A 22,752-nucleotide genomic window follows, 5' to 3' on the forward strand; every position below is an offset into this window, starting at 1 on the left:
GCCATGGAAGAGATTTATACAAAAGAGCATAACATGATCATACCTTCATTTTAGAAATACAACTGACTGCATGCAAAGAATGGATTGGGAAAGAATGAAGGCAAAGAGACCTTTCAGCAGCCTGCTAAAATGAAATAATCCAGTTGACAAAGATAGCCAGAAAAGTAAATGCCAAGAGCATATGAACGCTATTATAATCAGAGAAAATTTATCGTTACCTGGGCCAGATGGTATGCTCATGTCCTAAAAACCTGCTTTTCTATTGTTGCAAAAAAAATCTCATACGTGCCAATGAATTATCAATGTCTCTTACCCAGAAGACAGGAAAATTGCATTAAATCAAAGACCCTAATAAAACAGGGCTATGAAAATGTTATCAGAGTTGTGCTTGATAACAACCTTAAAGTCATTATGCTCTTCCCTAAGAGAGCACGTTCACTGCACATCATGTCAATATCTGACAACAATTTTCATCCTTTCCCTTCCCAAAACAATTTTTCCACCTATTTTAACAGCTTCTGAGACCTTGAGATTCACGCCTGACTGTATAAGAGACAAGCACAGCTTTTCAGCTGAATAAACAAAGACAGACAATGAGGGCAATGTGGCAAACAAATCTGCCCACTCAGATATTTCCCAAAGTAGGAGTTCACGCTGGGCTCCCTCAGCTGGAAAGCCCAGGGGAATAAACATTCCAGATATATAACTGAACTAATATCAAAGACATATTTCAGCAGCACTATCATTTCTGTTAATTGTTGACTCGACAGTATATAAAAACTTTGGGGAAATTATGAGGTCCAAGGGCTTAAAAATTAAAGAACAGAAATAAAAAAGTTTGGTATACTGGGGTATTTTGTAATCAAAATTGGCACCACTCAAAATGGAAGTTATTTTTATGTTAGGGTATACTCTAAAAGACTAATGTTTTATATCACCTATACAGCAGATGTAAAATGTTTGACTTTTTGAGGCAGCTTCACTATCCTTTTTTCTCATTCAAAATGAGCAGTACATTCCTAACCAGGTCTGCTCAGACACCCAGGGTGCTAGTGAATGGTAGCACACACTCTTCAGTGACCAAGCAACCAATATCCTGGAATTTGAAAAGAACTTTTTATAATGAAATGTTCTACTATCAATAGACCATTTGCTTGAGTTGTTTTCATAGTTGCAACTGATCCTCTGCTGGAGACCAAAATTTTCCCTGTATTAGCCCTAAAGTCACTCCACCAGCTAAAAATTAGGATAGGACAGAGGAGGGAGAAAGTACTTTAAAATTCTAAGACAACAAAAGATAAAAGAAATTAGGTGATCAAAGGGAAGAATGTCCTTGTTATAAAAATAATGTGGGCCATAGACATTTAAAAAGAAATATAAATAGTAAGTTTCTTGAACTCAAATATTTATGGAATGAGCATGGTTCAAATGACAAATTTCAGCACAAGTTGTTTGCAGGTTATATGACCACTGACAAACCATTTCTTTGAGTCAGTTTACTCACACGTAAAAACTAGATAATAATCTGCATCCAGTTCTACCCAAACAATTCAAGGAGTCCTCATATTGCTAGTTTTCATCCTTAGTTGGGTTATATGAGGTATTTAGCAATGTCAGAAATGATAACAAAAAGACTACCAATTTTCATTACTACTCCCCCAAACTGATCGATCAAGTCTCTAGATTTAGCTTTAAAAAATGGAAAGGGGAGGGACTTCCCTGGTGGTCCAGTGGGTAAGACTCTGTTCCCAATGCCGGGGGCCCAGGTTCGATCCCTGGTCAGGGAACTAGATCCGGCATGCCACAACGAAGATCCTGCGGGCCGAAACTGAGACCCAGTGGAGCCTAAGTAAATAAATACAATTATTTTTTAAATGTTAATAAAGAAAAAAATAATAGAAAGGGGAACTCCCTGATGGTCCAGTGGTTAGCACTCGGTGCTTCCACTGCAGGGGGCACTGGTTCTAGCCCTGGTTGGGGAACTAAGATCCCACAAGCCATGTGGCATGGCCAAAAAAAAAAGGAAAGATTTTCCCCCTCATCATAAAGAAAGCATTTTGATGATATTAAGAAATTGTTCATTTTTTTATTTAGATATGATAACAGTATTCTGGCTATTTAAGAAAAATAAGAGAAGACATATTTTAGAAACACATTCTGAAATATTCACAGACAAAATGATATGATGTCTAGGATTTATTTCAAAATAAAATAGGAGAGGGGTAAATGGATGGGGTACGGATGAGGCAGGATTGGCCTGAATGGTTGTCCAGATGGATGATAGGTATGAGAGAAGTCAGTACGCTGTTCTGTCAACTTTTGTTTATTTTCAAAATTTTCCATAATAAAGAAAAGTTTAGGGCTTCCCTGGTGGCGCAGTGGTTGAGAATCTGCCTGCTAATGCAGGGGACACGGGTTCGAGCCCTGGTCTGGGAAGATCCCACATGCCGCGGAGCAACTAGGCCCGTGAGCCACAACTACTGAGCCTGTGCGTCTGGAGCCTGTGCTCCACAACAAGAGAGGCCGCAATAGTGAGAGGCCCGCGCACCGCGATGAAGAGTGGCCCCCTCTTGCCGCAACTAGAGAAAGCCCTCGCACAGAAACAAAGACCCAACACAGCCAAAAATTTAAAAAATATAAAAATAAATAAATAAATAAAAGATTACTTTAAAAAAAAAAAAAGAAAAGTTTAGAGTGTCTTTATGCTAGTTTCACAGGCATATTTTCATAGGTGTTTGTGATACCAAGGTCATTCACTGATCCCCTGAACCAGAGGTCAGATTTCAAACATGCATGCTAGGCAAAAGCTCTTCACCGAGATTAATTTGAATAAGGTAGGTTGATTCAAATGCATTTTAACAAAATTTCCTGAATGTTTGGAAAAAGATGAATTCCAAAGACAATTTTAACAGCTAACATTTAGGTAATTCTTTCCTTATGCTTCCACTGTTTTAACATTATCTCATAACAGTACTCACAACTCTATGAAGTGGGCTGACAGACTTAGAGAGGGTAAATGATGGAACTGGGATTTGAATACAGACAATATGACTTTAGAGCCTGCACTTTTAATCACCAATGACTGGATCTTTTGAGGTTCAACTGGTTTGGGTAGTGTTTGAAAGAGTTAAGAAAATATGGGAAGAAAACTACTTCAGGCTTGAAAATAATATATATGCATTATCTTGTCAGAGAAAGCTAAATATATCATGGGGGGTAAGAAACACTCTGGAGCTGGGTAGATGGAATATTGAATTGTAGCTATTTACCATTCATTATTACATAAATACCTCTCTTAGTAGAGCTTTAAAATTCTCACCATAATAACAACAAAAAGGTAATTATGTGAGGTGAAGGATATGTTAACTCACCTTATCCTGGTAAACATTTTGCAATATAAATGTGCACTGAATCATCACATTCTGGCTTTAAACTTAGACAATGTTATACATTAATCATGTCTTAATAAAGCTAGAAAAAAAATCTCTCTCTTATTCTGGATTTCCTCATCCATACTTTGAAGGTTTGAGAAAGCAATAAGGATAGAAAGTGAAAATGTAAGTAAAGGAATCTAATACATAAGTATCCTAAAGCATTTGTATACAAGTCTATCCCTCCACCAGATTGTAAACACCTAAGTCATTCACCATTTTATCCTCAGCTCCACAGTGCCCGTCACACAGGAAGTACTTGGGTTTGTTCAGTCTTACACCAGATCCATTAAGAGGTCCAGCACCAATTACTGACTTCGTCAAGTCTCTAATTTCAGTCATCTAGGTCTGTGTGTTATACCAACAAGCAAAATAGGTTTCAAATGTTTGCTTAATAAGATAGAATAGAAAACTAGTTCATGTCCCCTCCTATTATTACATTATCTTAGCATTTAAACCCTTTAATCCAAAATTAATGATGGGAAAGATTTAGAGGGGCAGTCAGTGGCCTCTAATTATCTTTGCTGGGGATCACTTTTAGGAGTACCCTGCAGTTTCCATACTGATCTAAAACTCAAACCTTACCATATCACTTCAGGGCTTATAGCTCTTCGCTGCTTTTAGAATAAATTTCTGAGCGTGACACATAAAGCACTTCATGATTTGACAAGTGCCAGCTGTTCCAGCCTCAACTCTCACCATTCCCCATTCCACACTCACATATGCTCGCCTTTCCTACTGGAGCCACCCAAGACTTCAGTTCCCTGAACAGGCCGTGCATGTGCTTTCTTACCTCCATACTTTTCATGTGCAGTTCCCTTTTCCTGGAGTGTCCTTCCCCTCCTCCGCTTGGCTAATTCCAATTTGTTCTTAAGACTCAGCTCAGAGAAAACTTCCTCCAGAAAGGACATCATCTTTCACCCCCCGCCACCGCAAAAGTCTGGGTGAGGAGTCCTCTCTTTGCTCCTGTAGTACATGCATACCACTATGGTGGAACTTATCCATCTGTAGTCTGACTTTCTGTATCCTCCACTATGCTCTCAAGGACAGAAAACACATCTCATTTGTCTCTCTTGCATCTATCCAGTCCAGCATTAGGTGCATAGCAAGTGATTAACGACGATCAGATAGATGAATAAAAGAACCTTATTTTGTTAACATAGAAAGCCCAATGTAAACTTATTGACAAAAGCATACCCTTTGGGCTTCCCTGGTGGCGCAGTGGTTAAGAATCCGCCTGCTAATGCAGGGGACACAGGTTTGAGCCCTGGTCCGGGAAGATCCCACATGCCGCGGAGTAACTAAGCCCGTGCGCCACAACTACTGAGCCTGCGCTCTGGAGCCCGCAAGCCACAACTACTGAAGCCCGCGCGCCTAGAGCCCGTGCTCCGCAACAAGAGAAGCCACAGCAATGAGAAGCCCGCGCACCACAACGAGGAGTAGCCCCCGCTCACGGCAACTAGAGCAAGCCCGTGCCCAGCAACAAAGACCCAGCTCAGCCAAAAATAAATAAATTAATTAATTTTTTAAAAAAGCATACCCTTTTCCCTATTACTTAAATAAAAGTGAATGCAAAGTCTTAAGCTGAACCATCTAGTGAAACACAGGTGAAGGCCAGTTTTAGCATGGTGAGACCCCCCCCCCACCCCCCAAAAAAAACCAAGTGAAAAAGGATCTGAAATCTTGTCTGATTAACAGTGAAAGGAAAGAAGGAAGGAAGGAAGGAAGGGAGGGAGGGGAAAGGAGGAAGAAAGAGAGAGAGAAAGAAAGAAAGAGAGAGAGAGAGAGAGAGGGAGGGAGGGAGGGAGGAAGGAAGGAGGAAGGAAAAAAAGAAAGGGGGAGAGAGAGAGAGGGAGGGAGGGAGGGAAGAAAGGAACCAAAGAAAAGAAAGAGGAAGATACCATTGCAGATTGGTTAAGCAATAAGGAAGTACAAAGTAACAGCTTGTGACAACTTGTGGCTTTATTCCCTGAAGACTACTTAATCACTGATTTTCTAAACGAGTGATCTATTATATGAGATTATCAACCAAAAGAAATATAGCAAAGAGAAATGCTTACTTTCTGATAAACTGTTAAAACGACTGCTGTTAACAAGAAAGATCATATGCTAAGGAAAAGAATTCTCTCAAACTAAGTTTAAGTAAACCTTTTTTTTTTGCAACAAATGTCTGGAGTCCATTTCTAATTTCTCAATAGAAGTTTAATGCACAAGTTAAACAATGATTAATGCACAGAAAAGTACTTTACTAGGCTGCAAAGCTTTTGTAGCAACTCAATATCATTATTTGTTACTGTCTCCATTTCTGACAATCTTGTGTTTCACCTGTTGCACCAGCTGAAATGGCCTTCAGTTGGGCGTATTCTATTTGTCCTTAAACGCCACCCTCGCTAATGTATAAAATTACTCATCTGACTCATAACACTACGTCTTCTTTTCTGGCAACAATCCACTGTACAGATCAATTAAGCTAACAAAAAAATGAAAGTGAAATTAAAATGAACAGTCATAGTAGTATGTGAGGATATGCTTTGGTCTTTCAAATAAAATACATACTTTCTACTACAAAAAGAATCAAGAAGAACACCAAAGAGGGCAGTACACAGACCTACGGTATGAACAGAAAAACAATGACTACAAGTCAGGAAAGAGAGTGAAGGTGGCAGGGGAAAAAAGAGGCATTAAAACTAACAGGAGTTACAGGGACTTCCCTGGCGGTCCAGTGGCTAGGACTCCACGCTTCCACTGCAGGGGGCACAGTTTCGACCCCTGGTTGGGGAGCTAAGATCCTGCATGCCAGGCGGTGCGGCCAAAAAACAATCAAACAAACAAACAAAACAAAAAAACTAACAGGGGTTAGAAGGATATAACAGAGCACAATCTACTTTTAGCAAACTATTTTGCCATGATAGAAAGCGCTTCCAAAAAGGAGAGATCTTGGTTTGAATTCCAGCTAACTAGTATTTCCAAGCTCTGTGACTATTGAGCAAACAACTTAACCTCATCTCAAACTCAGGTTCTTTGTAAAATGGGATGATACTACTAATTCAGAATGGAAAGGATTAGCAGTAGTGAAGAATTAAAAAGACTGTGAGTAGCATTCCAATAAGTAAATGGGTATTCAAAATATAAAAATGAAAAGAACAGCTAATATTTAGAAGGCCTACTTATGCCAGGCAGCCTAAGTACTTCACATATGTTATCATTTAATCCTTGTAATAACCCTGTGAGGTAGATGCTATTATTATGCCCATTTTACAGATGAGGAAATTGAGACACATCCCAAGGTCACACAATAAGTAAGTGGTAGAAAAATTATTCAAACCTGGCTCCAGAGCTGATAGTTACCACATAACAATAATTCTTCAGTTCGTTTTAACAAAAGTTCTCTTTCAGCTTGACAAAATTATGCTTCTGTCCCTCCAAAAAGCGAACCTCTAAAAGCTACAGAACTCTGGTCTACATATAGAACATCTCTGCTACTCCACTACCCTTGTATAAATCATTCCACAATTATGGGTCTTCATTTCTTCAAAATGAAATGCTACCACCATAGGTTATTAAACTTTTTAAAACAGCATACAAGACAGTTTGCCTAAAAGCCTTTTCTTCCCAGAATAGACTGCATCTATCAAGACATAGTTGGTTATACAAAAGGAGACAAAAAAGATTTCATGTCAAGCAGGTATTGTACTTTAGGCCATTTTTGTGGCTAGTGACTATGGCGGTAGGTCTGGGAAAGAATTCCAAACTGCCCTTTTCTGGTTATGCTTCTGGATAGGAGGAAGAGGTAACTAGAGATGAACAAGGCAGTTTCTGGATTCATATTGTATGTGGTCTAGTTGGAAATTATGATATAGTTCTTTGAATCTGCCATTCACATTCAAAGGTTTTTCTGACAGCATCATTCCCAGAAATAAAGAATGTACTATTTAGGAGTATTCATTTATTCTATAAACACTTACTGAGGTCCCAGCACATGTTAGTAATTCATCTAGGTGCTGGGGAGACAGTGGTTTAAAAAAAAAAAAAAAAAAACAGAAAAAGAGACAAATACAAACATCCCTGCCCTTGTGGAACTTACATTCTAGTGGTGGTGGGGAGGGAGGATTTACGCCTCAATTCAGTTCAACTTTTTATTGAGTACTTACTATGTGCTGAATGCTGAACACTATCCTAGGTAGGTAGATGTTAGACAGTACAAACATCAATAAGACATAGCCTATGAGCTATGAGAATATAGCCTATAACCTTGAGAATAGGTTATAGAGAAGTCAGTTACATTAACAAGTAATACTTAAAACAAGAAGCCTTAAAAAGCAAGTAATCAAAAAATATGTACAGTAATATTAGAACGTATAAGGTAAAACAGTATGGGAGGCTGCATGGATGATGTTTCTCAAGGACAAATAAGTTTCTCAGGTGAAAGAAAGGGATATGGTAGACATCTGTCATTCTTTCTGGCATCCTGCTAATTCCTTCGTATTCTGGAAATTCTCCATCTTTTAAGGTTTGCTATCCCACCACAAAGGTTCACAATGCCAGATTATTGTTTTCCCTGCCTCCCCTACTTCCAGGGCATAAGCAAGTAATTGAGGCCCCAGTAAGCACAAGCACCCTCACCTGGCTTGTAATTAGAAACTAATGATTCTAAGGAATGAGCATGAGGCCCTTCTCTGGTGGCAGAGGGGGTGATGGCTGCAGTATGACAAGTGGCAGTAGTACTTGCCATTGCATCCAGTACCCAGTGTTAGGAATGTTGATGGTGCAAAACTAGAGCATCTAATGCTCAGTGGTGATGGCAGTGGCATATTCAGTGCACCTCTCTGTGTATGACTGGGCCTTATCTCTAGCTCCATGTCCTGAACTCGGTTCAACTGGAGATTCTGTGAACCCTTTAACAATCTTTTAGTAAAGTCCATTTCTGATTAAATCAACAAGCATTCATTTCTGTTTTAAGGCCTGTATTAAAACTGAAGAGAAGGGCATTCCAGGCTGAGGGAAGAGCAGAAGCAAAGTAAACGAGAGGCCAGTTAGCTTAGTGATTAAGAGAGGAGCCTCTCAGACTAGATAGATCTAAATTTGAATCAAGGTTCTACATTTTACTAGCTGTGAGACCTAATTCAATGTATTTAAACTCTCAAAGCCTCAACTCCTGCTTAGTAAAATGGAGATAATAATACATATTTATTATAGGTTCTTTTGAGAATTAAACAAGGTGATGATAATTCATTTAAAGCTCTTAGTATCTCACACAGAGTAAAACCTCCACAGATAATTGTTTTATTAGTAATATTGATGATGTAATAACCATGATATTTGGGGGTAAATAAAAGCAATCTGATTCTGTTGGCGTTTAAAGCACAAGGAGAGGGGTGGTAGGAAATGAGGACAGAGACAGATTACAGAGAAGTTTTAAATCACATTGGGAAACCTGAGCATTACGCGCTGGGGTCACTCATGGTGAACACATAGGAGAATTATCTTAAAGTATAAATATTGTATTAAATTATTAACTAGGAGACTGATGTGACCAGGTTTTGCGCTGTATGTGTATTCTCCACAGCTATAGTTATATAGTTCTACTTGACCATAGTACTTGTGCACTTGCAGGATGTAATAATATATTATACATTGTTACTGTTGAGTCCTGATGCCATACAAACTGAAGCTATTTGATTCTAAATCAAATCCTCCAACATTGTGTATATCCTCTGTCAATATGTTTGCAACTGGATCAGAAGAGGTTGGTTCTATACTTGAAATAATAGCTTCTCCTTGCCTGATCTGAGAGACAACTAGCCCTTCAGTGAGGAGGGAAGTTTATAAAATGGGGAGGGGGAATGCATCCTCGGGTGACTGGCAGAAGTATGAATCACATTTGCAAGTCTGAGATTCTTCTATGACTTTTGTATAATCAAATATCACCTGCCACTTTTTACAACATGTTGTTTTGCACCAGCATCTTCATCTAGAGTCCATATTAAGTTAAAGATGAAAGGTTTTATTGTCAAGTCAAGAACAATCAATACTATCATTTTGCAGTGTGTGGTATTTCTTGCCAAATGCTAATAAGCATCACATTGTCTCTGTTAGCCCCGATCCTTCTGGCGCTGAGTAGACAATCTCATAGTTACTGTTCAGTTCTGCTTTACATTTACATGTAGTCTACCTGCTTACCCTCATCTAATTTCTACCATTATCTCCTCTCCCTACCTCCACTCCACACCCATATCTACCTCTGAGAAACACTCTTTGATCTAATTTTGATTTTCACAGCAGCTACTGAAATCAAACCTGAGTCAAAACTGTGTTATTCAGAACAAGCGCTGAGAAGGACAACGTATGGGCTTGCTGGTGGAGGCTCTGGGAGGCTAGGGAAGGCAACAAAAATGGAACCCAAAATGTGCTCTGTAACCACTGAATGCTTCATTTCATTTTCTGCTACTCCCATCTGCTTTGGCAATGCAGCACAGTTTAGTCAAAAGAAAAAAAAAAAAGCAAAACACAGACTTTTAAGTCAGCCAGAGCTGGGTTTGAATTCTAGGTCAACACTCAAGAATCCTATTAGGTTGGTACTATTATACTCATGTTACAGAACACAGTATAGAAGCCCAGGGAGATTATGTGACTTGCCCTGTGTCTGTGCATGTAACAGGTCTCATTTTATAGTTAGAGAAACTAAGTCACAGAGCCATGAAAAAAATAAATGTGCTACGGAACTTACAAAGTGAATGAAAAGAAAGACTGGAATTTATTTCTTGTGACTGCTATTCCACTGATCAGCTGGACCATTCAGCCCTGCCTTTGTGGACAAGTTGAAGCAACAAACTAACTTAAAAACTAAAACCAGTTGAACAGGATAGGTTTGTAGGCAATACACCAACAATTCAGTATAATAATAAATACCCAACAGCTAGCTTGCTTTGTGGTTTTGGTACATTTTATAACCATTCATTAACCCACACAACATCAAGGGATGGTGGGGCTACCTTGTTAAAGCAGTTCATATAGAACAGGTAATCAAAACACGCTGTAGAGTTATAAGGAATATGAAGTCAAATGAGAAATCTACAGCAAAAAAAGCCCAATGCCTTCCTCTAATCAAGCCTCAATACAGATATAAAACAGGATAAATACGTTGGAATACGAAGCATTCCATCTTTTCCCTCATTATTACCGTTAACCCTTCCCAAACTGCCATTTCATCCCTATAAACAGCAGATAGGACTGAAGAGAACCTAAAAGCTACTCGGTTCATGCAATTTCCTTCAGAGGAGACAACTATCCCTAGAATATGTTTAAAGGAATTTCACTTTTAAAGACCATTCTAAAATTAAAAGGAACTAGAGAATATGACGTTCTCCTTACAATAAACAGTGTTACTCCTAACCTCTTCTTTTTGCTCAATACATCAAATAAAAACTGTAGATTTTAAAAAATAAACAATAAAAATCTAATAAGATCCCTGGTAATATGCCAGTTTCTAGGAAGCATGCAAGACTGAAACAAAAGTTTCCAAAATCAGTTATCTAAAGAGTGCAAAATTTACTAAATAAAGGTTATTTAACATTCTCCAGCCAGGTTGAAAACATTCCTACCCCTTATCATTTTCCCTGTGACTAGGCAGAATACATTCCTTTTTCCAACTGAATATATTTCCCCTTCCCTCAGAGCTTAGCTGTCTCCCTGGCAAGGATATCATATAGAACAGCTGTTGTATTACCAGTATAAAAGCAATCCCATCTGATCTAATTGCAAAACATACGGATAGACTGAAACCAAACTTTTGGGAGCTCTGTATCTTTAAAGGAAGAGATAACCAAAGACCATCTATTGGTAAAGGCTGTGAACAATGTCATGAATTCAAATTCTGCACAATTTAAGCAAGATCTATTTCAAAAAGCTACTTTAATTAACTTTTAAGTTTATGCTTTAAATTCCCTAGACAGAATGAAATGGATAAAGAATCAGCTCTGTTTTCAGCCTCTGCTAAGATCTCAGTTAAACCTTCCCTAAAGGTACCAAATCTTAGATGTGTCTTCACTACCCTGACTTGTTAGGTGTCAGGAACAGTTTCCTTTCTTGGGTATTGTCTTCAGCAATCTCCTTTCTTCAGAACCACAACTCACTGAGACTAAGCAAATATCTCTGATGCAGATCAAAATTGGTGAGTCAATCACAGAAATTAGAAAGTGGCCCAGGGTAATATCGCGTGAGTTGATCTCATATAAGTGGAGGCTTATCAAGCTTATCATAACTTTTTATTCATTTTTTCATGTTATTCATTTATATTTATGATTGTAAAATTAAAATTGGATACATTCATTGAAAACAAAAAATTGGAAAATCCAAAGAAACACAGAGAAGGAAATTAAAAAGACCCATAATCCCATTACTTAGCTTTAGCCACTTAATATTTTGGTGTATTTCTCTCCTTCTATGTATACTGCTACTTAACATAATGTAAGCATTTTAATAGATGCATAATAGTTCAGAGATTACCATAATTTCTTTATTATAGAATTTTAGAGTAGAAAAATTCCTATTTCAAATATCTCTACTGAAAAAAACAAACCCAATATATAAACCAGATGAGAGTAGAGCTGATTAAAGTGTGGGCGGTGATGCGGGGGTGTGAGGTGAGGGTGGGGGTGGAGGGCCCGGAAGTAGACCCACTTGGCCTCCTGAGTCCCTATACTGGCTCCCAAACACATCTAAGGAACCCTGGCTTCCCAAATAGTACAGTTTAGAAACAACAAATCTAGCCTCTCTCATTTTACAGATGAAATTACTTGCCCAAGATTACAGAACCAGTAAGAGAACTGTGAAAGACCTTAGGGTCCCATGTCTTACATACAAGGGCTCTGTTTTCCAACTTTAGCTACTTTCTCTACAAAAGGCATCAGATTTACATCTGTATATTGCTGTTCTTCCTTTAAGAAAAATAGAAGGGACAAAGTTATGTAACAAAAAATGAATAATTAATGTAATTTGCTAGATCTCAAAGAACTCCACTTGCCTAAGTAGGTTCTCATACTATTCCTATGAGTAATGGAGAAAAGGAGAAAAGTTCGTTTCTAAACTAAGGAAAAGGCCATGAGATTACATTATTTTCCTCAAGAATACACTACACATCTAGTGTAGCTACAAACCACTCCTTCTTCTTCACTCATTCAATCCTTAAATTTTTATGCAGAATCTATTTTGGGCTGGACGCTGGGGATACAATTGTGAACAGAACAAACAGAAGTCCCTGCCCTCATGGACTTCATAAGCCTGACAGTTTGAGCAAGCTGCTTTCTCTTTCTGAACCTCAATATTTGCCACCCATAAAGTAAGGACAATAATATTTAACTACTGCTTTGTCTAAGAATTAAATAACATGATGTAAGTAAAAAAAAAAATCCTGGTAGGTAACTAGGCATATAATAGGTGCTCAGTTAACATTAATTACCTTTCCTCCCAGAGCGCTAAACATTAGATTGGTAATGAGAGGTGAGAGAGTACCAAGTTCCTTTGCTACTCACACTGATTTGAGGCAACAGAACAAGTATGTTAAAATAATTCCAAACAGATTCCTACACTAGGAAAGAAGTAAATAATATTTCCATCTGAAGAAATGAAATTTACATGAGTTCTCCCAATCAAGTTCTGTAGTTTGCATTGCTACCTCCATTACCATTTACTTTCAATTATTACTGGGCTCTTTCCATAACATTCAGCCCCATACAGTACTCAGGAAAAAATATATAAAGTAAGTAATCCTCTTCCCAAAATGCTATTTTTCCATCCCATAAATATGGGCAGCTAAACCAGTCAAAGATTTACATTCAACAAAATAAACTTAAAGGACAACAGTTTGGGACTTCCCTGGTGGCACAGTGGTTAAGAATCCGCCTGCCAATGCAGGGGACACGGATTCGATCCCTGGCCGGGGAAGATCCCACATGCCGTGGAGCAACTAAGCCCATGCGCCACAGCTACTAAGCCTGAGCTCTAGAACCCGTGAGCCACAACTACTGAGCCCACGTGCCACAACTACAGAAGCCCGCGGGCCTAGAGCCCATGCTCCGCAACAAGAGAAGCCACCGCAGTGAGAAGCCTGCGCACAGCGAAGAGTAGCACCCGCTGGCGGCAACTAGAGAAAGCCCACGCGCAGCAACGAAGACCCAATGCAGACAAAAAAATAAATAAATAAAATAAAATAAAATAAAATAAAAAGGAAAAAAAAAGACAACAGTTTGATTTCTTTTTTTTTCTTTTTTCTTTTTGGCCACACCATGCAGCTTGTGGGATCTTAGTTCCCCAAGACAACAGTTTGAAATACAAAATACCAAATGTGAAACCCACCAAAAACCTATAAAGTTTTCGTCTATATTCACCAACATAAGTACCAACAGAGATCAGAATCTGAGGTTTTACTGACTCATATAATACCCAGAAATCTACAAAATATGGATGCCGAAGTCTCAGAGATTCTAAGAGCACCTTGTAAACCGTAAAGCACTGCACACTTGTTAATTATTAGAAGCACTCTGTTCACTATTAACTTTAATTAGATTTCTACAGGGGAAATTCTGTCATTCAAAAGATCAAATATTTGCTTCTCAACCAAATTAAACCTTTTATATTGCTATTTAGTCCAAATCCACCTACCTAATAAAAACTGCTCATATTATTCATAAATAGAAAAAGAAATTTGCTACTTATTCAAAGTACTGGATTTTTTTTTTTTTTGGAGGCAGATAACTTCTGTTATGAGAGTTTTTTTTTCTGTATTGTTCCTCAGGAGAAGGAAAACAAAAACAAAAAACAAAAACAAGAACTGGACAATAAAGAAGATCCAGAACAAAAAGAAAATCTTTTCTTTCATTTTTTTCTAAAAGAAAGAATTAATACCATATCTTGAATATTGTATAAACTATGTCACTTTCTTATCAAGTGGGCTTAATAATCTAAATTAAACAGACTTTAAAAACAAATTCATAGGGAAAAAGTCAAAGTCACAAAGAAAGACAGGTTTTGTTCTGAGTGCAAAGTGTTCAACCCTGTGCACCCTGTTACCAGGACATCTTCAAGGACCTTTTGTTCCCCTGGAAAGACTTCTTGGAAGAATTAGGTTTTGAGGAGGCATTGAAGGAGGACAAATGGGAAATTGTTAAGTAGAGAGGATAATTTGGTTCCTTAAAGAACATGAAAGAATGGATGGGTTCAAGAATAAGAGACAAGAGTAAGAAGAACATACAGAGGAGCTTAAAGTGAAAAAAAATGAGCAAGGAGAACAGAAGATTTTATTTTAATGAAGAAAAAGTAATAGGGAAAGATTTTTCAGACAGTAATACTTATCTGTGGAACAGTGGCATTACTAGAGGGATTATTCTGACACACATTTATCACATGTACTTAAATAGATACAGTTAAAAAGAGTTGAGTAAACCTTTACTGTGATTCAAACACATATGTATCCAGACATAATCTTTATCTTTTTCATAACAATTTTTAAAATATCTCCCTTCAAAGTTACGAGTGCAGTTAGGGTCGTTGTTTTTAGTGAAAAACAGATATACCAAAACGCATACTTGAAAAAAAGACTAAGAGGGGCTTCCCTGGTGGCGCAGTGGTTAAGAATCCGCCTGCCAATGCAGGGGACACGGGTTCAGGCCCTGGTCCAGGAAGATCCCACATGCCACGGAGCAACTAAGCCCACGTGCCACAACTACTGAGTCTGCGCTCTAGAGCCTGTGAGCCACAACTGCTGAGCCCGCATGCTGCAACTGCTGAAGCCCACGTGCCTAGAGCCCATGTTCCGCAACAAGGGAAGCCACTGCAGTTAGAAGCCCGTGCACCGCAACAAAGAGTAGCCCCCGCTCGCTGCAACTAGAGAAAGCCCGCGCACAGCAACGAACACCCAATGCAGCCAAAAATAAATAAATAAAATTTAAAAAAATTTTTAAAAAAAGACTAAGTGACCAAAAGAGATACCTATAACATAATCTCAACATTAGTATTAAAGATGTTTATATTATATCTAAAGAAAACAAACAAAAATAAAGATCAAGGCAAAAAGCATGAATTAAAGCTATTTTTAACTAAAAATATCATCTAACACTGTCTTTCAGCCAAACAGATCTTACATTTCTATTCTCTTCTGATCTATTAAGCGCCCTAGAGCAGTAATCTCTCTACCCATAATTTACCCATCAGTAAAAACAGCACCATGATACTTTTCTTCTATTCTTTTTATAAGGGTGCCAAGATGTCTGGAAGTTAATATATACATGCTTAGAAATGCTGAGATGAAAAGTAATACTCACTTTAATTTTATGGATCTTTAAAAAAAAATCAAGATAAAAAGACCTAGTTAGATTATTTCAATGTGTAAATTTTCAACTAGCCAGAAGGCTTCCTGGGGACATAATTCAGTAGATCTGAAACTAATGCTTTGGAGTTTAACTGTGCTGTTCCAGAAACTAATCAGACTAAGGAATTTCTGCAGAAAGCTAGGCACTCAGGCCAGGAATAAGATATAGTGAATTTGAGAAGTCCCTGGGCCTAGCCCTAAAAAGACTACAGACAATCCTCCCTATCACACACCATATTAGAACCTAATCAAAGGAAGAGTTAGAGCTATAATTGTACAACATTGTAAAACAGAAATTTTGAGGAGGTGACTGAATAGCACACAAGAGAATGAAGAGAGTAAATGCCAAAGAACAGGTGAAAAATTTTCAGACTAGTATCCAAGGGCAAATATTTTTAGCAAAATGGTTTCCTTCTCTTATCTTCTATATAACTATTTCTTTAAATGCCAATAATATGGATTCTGGAACCACAAAGGCTGGGTTTGAATCTAGGCTCCACCATAGCTGGGCTTCTCTGAGTCTCAGTTTCCTTATCTATAAAATGAAGACAGTAATAGTACCTAACTCAATTATACCTAACTGTTGTGAGGATTAAGTAAAGTAACATTTGTAAGGCACTCAGAACAGTACATGTAGCATAGTAAGTACTATATGTGTTTGCAATTACTATTACAGCGGTCCACAATCCCTCAGACCTGATGTAAATACCAGAAGATCCAAAAAACCAAAACTTTTTCTGTTATTCATTTGGCAGCAAAACCTGACCTGAACAAATGCAAGGCTATTTATAGCTTTTTTAAAAACCCACTCAGTGTGAATATACATGCATTTTGCTGCAAGTATCTTCATGTGTTTGATTACAGGATGCTGCCCTAGACTTCACTGGGGTGTATTTATTAACTTCCTAAAATCTGAAAAATTCTAAATTCTGAAACACACCCAGCCCCACAGGTTTTCGATAAAAGATTATGAACATACATTATCTTTGAAGCCTCAACAATTTCTATTTCCTTAAAATGAATGGTATCTTCTTAAACAACCATAAGCAAACGACACCCTGAACCTAGCTGTACAGAATTTTAGGATGAAGAAAACATTTCCCAGTACAGGTAGGAGGGCCCTGAATTCCCAGAATGCTCCTTTCAAATAAAATCCATTCACAATATTTTATTTACATGCCATAGTAGTCAGCGCTTTCAAACTCTAAATTCTAGGACTTGTTTGAAAAAAAGCCTATTCTCTTAACTTAGATCACAAATAAATGATTAAGGCTCATTTCGGGGGCATTCATGTGCCCTGAATCATGGGTACCAAATCATCACAGAACTTTACAGCTGGAAGAGACCTTTGAGAACTAATCTAAATCATTATTCCTTCCCTTCCAAACTGTTTTATCATCCATAAATGTACTCTCCCCTATGAGGTAAGAACAACCTGCCCTAACTTGTCCTTAGACTCTGTCTATAGGAACACCCTGTAGGTGAATGTGAATAAACTGGGTGGGGTACATTGACAGACTCGGGATCCAAAATGATGGGTTGAATCTAACACAATAAATCTTACATGCTTGGCAAATGTCTCAGTTTATACTTAAGAAAATAACAAGAGTTTCCAAGTCCAGAATGAAGACAGACTCATCTACTACATGTTTAAAAAAAAAAAAAAAAAGAAGACTTAACTATCTTAATGGACTCAATGAGTCAACTACATAATGTGGCTGCTAAAAAAGCTACTGTGATGAGGAACTAACTGCATCAACAGTAGTACAGCATCCAGAAAGAACAAGGTAACCGCCCTCTCTACTATGAGCTGGTTAGAGCACATCTGGAGCAGTACGTTCAGCTCTGTGCTCAACACTCCAGGAGAGACACAGAAAAACTGAAAAAGTCCAGAAGAGGGGTAACCAGGATAGTAAGGGAATCTGAAACCATTTCACATAACAGTTGAGGGAGCTGAAGTTATTTAGCCCAGACTCAGAGGGAACATGATCACTGTCTGCAGATCCCTGAAGAACTGTCATGGCCCAGAGAGAGCTGACTTGTTCTGTATGGCCCCAAAGGGCAGAGCCAGAACCAGCTGGTGTTAACCACAGTGAGAAATATTTCAGCTAAGTCCATGGAAGTGTTTCTTGCAACGTAGAGCCACGTTAGGACGCAGTGGCTTCTAAAGTCGTATCTAGCCCTGAAGGTCCGTAATTTTAAAAATCAAACATTTGTCATCTCTTCAGTCTCTTACTGTTGATAACTATTATTCTCTAGTATCACAGCTTCTGCCTTCACCCTTCTTAGAATGTCCTACCCAGCCAACCAATCAGTCAAATGTTTTGCCAGGTCTGTGGGAGGAAAATGCTTGCTTGCTGGGCAATTAGTTTCAGTTTGCAGATCAGTGTCCCTATAAACAAAAGACAGCCCTAATTGAGGGGCAGGCAAGAGCTCCGAGCTAGACCGCCTTGAAAGAAATTCTTATTAATTCAAGGAGCAGCTAGAAGACCCATCCAAACACGTAATATATTATCTATGGTGTTCAGCCCTTACAGGAACATTAAAATAAAACACCCTGTACCCGTCTTCCCAAATGCCAGAGAATCCAACTTTGCCAACCTAACTAGGTCTCTCAAATTCAGTTAGAAGTTTTCCTTCTGTCAAAGAGATGCGTTTACTGTTTGAAGTAGACTAGAACCCATGCTCAGATAGAAAGGCCATACTCGATTACATTACTGTAAAGCTAAAACTGCCCATCAGTAGGCCCACAGAGGCAGTTCAGCTTCTGAGAACTAGACACGGGCAATCCATAGTGAATTCACAGAAAACTACAAGCTATGAAAAATTTAAAACGCAGGAGAGCTACAAAAATTGGACATCCTGGGCTTCCCTGGTGGCGCAGTGGTTAAGAATCTGCCTGCAAATGCAGGGGACACGGGTTTGAGCCCTGGTCTGGGAAGATCCCACATGCCACGGAGCAACTAAGCCCGTGAGCCACAACTACTGAGCCTGCGTGTCTGGAGCCTGTGCTCCGCAACAAGAGAGGCCACAACAGTGAGAGGCCCGCGCACCGCGATGAAGAGTGGCCCCCGCTCGCCACAGCTGGAGAAAGCCCTCGCACAGAAACGAAAACCCAACACAGCCAAATTAATTAATTAATTTTTTAAAAAAATTGGACATCCTTCTAAAACTTCTGTTGCTCAAAGACCACCATAGACATAGATATATGGTAGTCCATGGAAGTTACTAAAAGCCTTGAACAGCTCAGATGGCAAATATTACTCAATCCAGCTTTACTTCTCTTGAAATTGATTTGGAGTCTACAAAACTCCAGCCAAAGTACTAGAGAATATAATATATACGTGATGGACTGAACAAGAACACATTCTTCCCTGTGCTTTTTAAAGTGAAGCCCAGAAGCAATCTAAGTGTCCATAAACAAGGGATTGGTTAAATAAGTTATGGTATACACTTACAACGAAAAATGCAACTGCTGAAAAGAATAAGGTAGACCTTAGGTACTGACATGAAAAAAACAGTCCATGATACATAGTTAAGTGGATACAGCAAGTCGCAAAACTCTACGACTTGCTATAACCATATATAATTAATATATGTAACATATATATAATTATTTCATTTTGAGTTTTTAAAACCTATTTTTAAAAACCCTGTGTTTATGTTCATATATGCCTAGAAAAATGTCTGAGAAAAGATCAAACTGCTAACAGTAGTGACCTTTAGGAACTGACTGGACCTGGGAGGCAGTAAAGGAGTGACTTTCACTCTTTCCTTTGTAGACTTCTGGTTCTTTATAATTTTTGCAAGTAAAGGTTACCTTTGCGGACAAATGCTGTATGAGTCCCCCTGTACGAGGAACCTGGAGTAGGCAAATTCACTGAGACAGGAAGTAGAATGGTTGTTGCCAGGAATTAGGGCAATGGGGTTGGGAAGTTATTGTTTAATGAATACAGAGTTTAAGTTGGGGAAGATAAAAAAGTCCTGAAGATGGATGGTAGTGATGGCTGTACAATTTGAATGTACTTAATACCACTAAACTGTACACTTAAAAATGGTTAAAATGGCAAATTTTATGTTATGTATATTTTATCACAATGAAAAAGCAACTTAAAAAGGAAAAAGTTACCCTTGTGACTTAAAAATAACAATACAAAAATTATTAAGGTAAAATAACATCAATTACACAGACATACACTAACCATTCAAAATAAGCAATCTTCCTACATAAACACTACGGTGTGCTTCAAACTTCGGAAAATCTAATTCATCCTTTTCTACTATATTTTACTAAAACAAATAAAAATCACCACAAGTCTCTACTACGTTTCTCAAATGCTTTCTATCCCACAAAAAAAAAAAAAAAAGAAGAAGAAGAAGACCTAGTCATAAGGATAGCTAACACACACACCCACAGTGCTTATTTACTCTGCACGGGGAACGGTTGTTCTAAGCTTTATAAATGTACTAAATTATTTAATTTTCACAACAATCCTATGAGCTAAGTACTATTATTATCTTCATTTCTCAGATGAAGAGAGATTAAGTGACCTGCCCAAGATTATACAGTTAATAAAGGGCAGAACTAGGATTCAAACCTAAGAATGGACTCCAGAGTCCATACTCTCAACCTCTATGCTTCCTGCCTCTCAGTAATATGTCAGTCTCTCTATAGGAAGGCCAAAAACGGTTACAGTCAAAATCCAGCTAGTTAGTACAGCCCTTGAAGCTGGAAGAAATACAAACTTGGCTTTTTATGGGTGAATAATCTGCATTCCTTCTTATGTCAATGCCAAGCTCCAATCCAAGATGTGACTGTATTAAGGCTCATAATCATGTGGGAAAACTCTCTACAAATTCAATTATAGTCCAAAGTCCATACCTGACTCCACAGTAAATCACTGAGCCTAAGAATTAGGTCAGAGATCCATTAATATAAATACAGCTAGACAAAATGGTTTGGACAAATCAAACCCCAACTCAAAGCAAAGGAATTCAGAAACTCTTGACTAACATCTTGACAAGGTAGGTTTTATTTGTTTAGTTCCAGGCCCACTTCAGATCTCAAGGGGGAAAGAACAGAAGTTGTCTCTAACTTTGAAGACTTCAATCAGCAGGAAGAAGAGCTTTATTTTCTACGGGGACTCAGACAGAAATTGGCTTTTATCAGCATCAGCAAAACTGAACATTCCCCTTAAGGGGGAAAAAAGCTGGCATCCCTGCTTAAAATGTGTATTTTGTCCAAACATATTGACCTTGTAATTGAGGAAGGGAAAAAAAAAATGGTGCAAGGAAGGGATTTAACCTAATTTATAAACGTGCTCAACCTAGATACACACCTGCCCCAAATGACCTACTGAATCTATTTATTTGCAGGGAAAGCATGGATTACAATGTCTTTTTTTTGGCCTCAAGTGGCCTGTACTACTGTTTGTAAACAAAATCCTCTCAATATCTTTTCCACCTGCCACATGCACATCTGATATTTATATAAACAAGGAGAAATGAACAAGGAAAGTGGAGCTATAGGAGGAATCCCTTAGACTCAGTTTTTGACCAGTTGGTTTCAGGAGGTACTGGGCTGGCTTTCAAACTTCCCCAAATCACCCAGGCGGAGAGGCAAGGTGAGCGAACCGAACGCAAAAGTTTGCGCCCATTAGCCTGTCTGACAAAGGCCAGAGAGCCCTGTTTGGAAGGAGGTGCGATGCCTTTCCACGCAGCAGCCGCCCCCCTCCCGAGGAAGCACAGCCCAAGGGGGGACAAAAGACTTTCCAGATCGGGGGCTGGGGGGCAGGCTAGCTGGAGCTTGGACCTCCCCTTGAGAGTCGAAATCTGGGGAACCTTTGGGGCAAGAAATGATCCATTCCAGCCAAGAGCCCAACGCTAGAGGCCGGGGAGGGGAAAGGCACTGGCAGCCGCTGGGAGGGTCCGGCGGGCGAGGAAGCACTGAGACTCACCTGGGGGAGGCGGCGAGGGGGCCTCGGTGGCAGGTGGGGTGGGCGGGACGCTGCTGCTGCTGCCGCCACCGGGGAGAATGGAGGTCGGGATCGGGGGAGTGGTGGGCGCCGGCACCGTGGTCGCTACTGGGGTGGTCGGCGCCGGGCCAGTGGTCGTCGAGATGGTGGTCGGCGCGGGTCTGGTCGTTGCCCGAGCGGTGGTCCGAGTACGTTCCACCGCAGGAGGTGTGATCGGCGAGGGGCCGAGCGGCGCCCGAAAGGTGGTCGGAGCGGGTCCGGCCCTGGCCCGAGAAGGGGTGGTCGCCAGGGGCTGGGCTGAAGAGGACGCAGCCAGGGGTCGGTGGACGGTAGCGCGCGGGGGTCCGGTCCTCGGGGCCTGGGCCGTGGGAGCCATGGCCTTAGAGAAAGGGTGACTGGGCTCACCCCCGAGCCCCGGGCCCGGCGACGCGTCCACCTGCCCCGCGGCCCCGCCGCCACCGGTGACATTCCCCGCTGAGGTTGCTGAGGCGGCGGCGGCAGCGGCGGCGGCGCACAACAGGGCGAGGCCGCCCAGGCTCGGCAGGCTCCTCATGGCGCGCTCGGCTTCGCCATTCATTCATTCATTCAGTCAGTCGGTCGGTCAGTCATCTTCTCCTCCCTGCACTCGGACCAGGGAAGCCGCCGCAGCCGCCACCGCCACCGGGCGCACCATCGCCACCTCCCTCTGACAGGCGGCCGGCCCCGCGGGCGGGCCCCAGCGCGGAGGGAGCGACCGGGCCGTGCGCGGACAGCCCGCCCTCCCCGATTGGCAGTCTGACCCGACCAATGGGAGGCCACGCTAACTCACGTGACCCACCCGCTTCCCGGCCTCTTTGTGGCCCCGCGGGCCAATCAGAGGACGTCAAGGAGAGGGGGCGGTGCTAAGTCGGGAGGAGGGTGGTGCGAGCACAGCACCAGCCGGTCCGGCTAGCGGCAGCCACGGCTTTGTCTGCCCAAGGAGCGGGGCGCGGGCCTCGGGCAC

The 22,752-nt window shown here is 40.2% G+C and overlaps 1 protein-coding gene across 2 annotated transcripts in view; it reads right to left on the minus strand.

Moving 5' to 3' along the window:
- The window catches only part of MEGF9 (multiple EGF like domains 9), an 85,385-nt gene extending 62,903 nt beyond the window's left edge, over window positions 1-22,482 (minus strand). For both annotated transcript variants that reach the window (XR_009503759.1, XM_059925480.1), the window contains exon 1: window positions 21,753-22,482. Coding sequence is in view for 1 of the 2 variants with exons in the window: in XM_059925480.1 (XP_059781463.1) it covers window positions 21,753-22,347 (595 nt within the window). In the remaining variant the exon portion in view is untranslated. The remainder of the gene's footprint in view (window positions 1-21,752) is intronic.
- Window positions 22,483-22,752: the final 270 nt, after the last annotated feature.

Source organism: Balaenoptera ricei, chromosome 6 (genome assembly GCF_028023285.1).
Source record: "Balaenoptera ricei isolate mBalRic1 chromosome 6, mBalRic1.hap2, whole genome shotgun sequence".
NCBI lineage: Eukaryota > Metazoa > Chordata > Mammalia > Artiodactyla > Balaenopteridae > Balaenoptera > Balaenoptera ricei.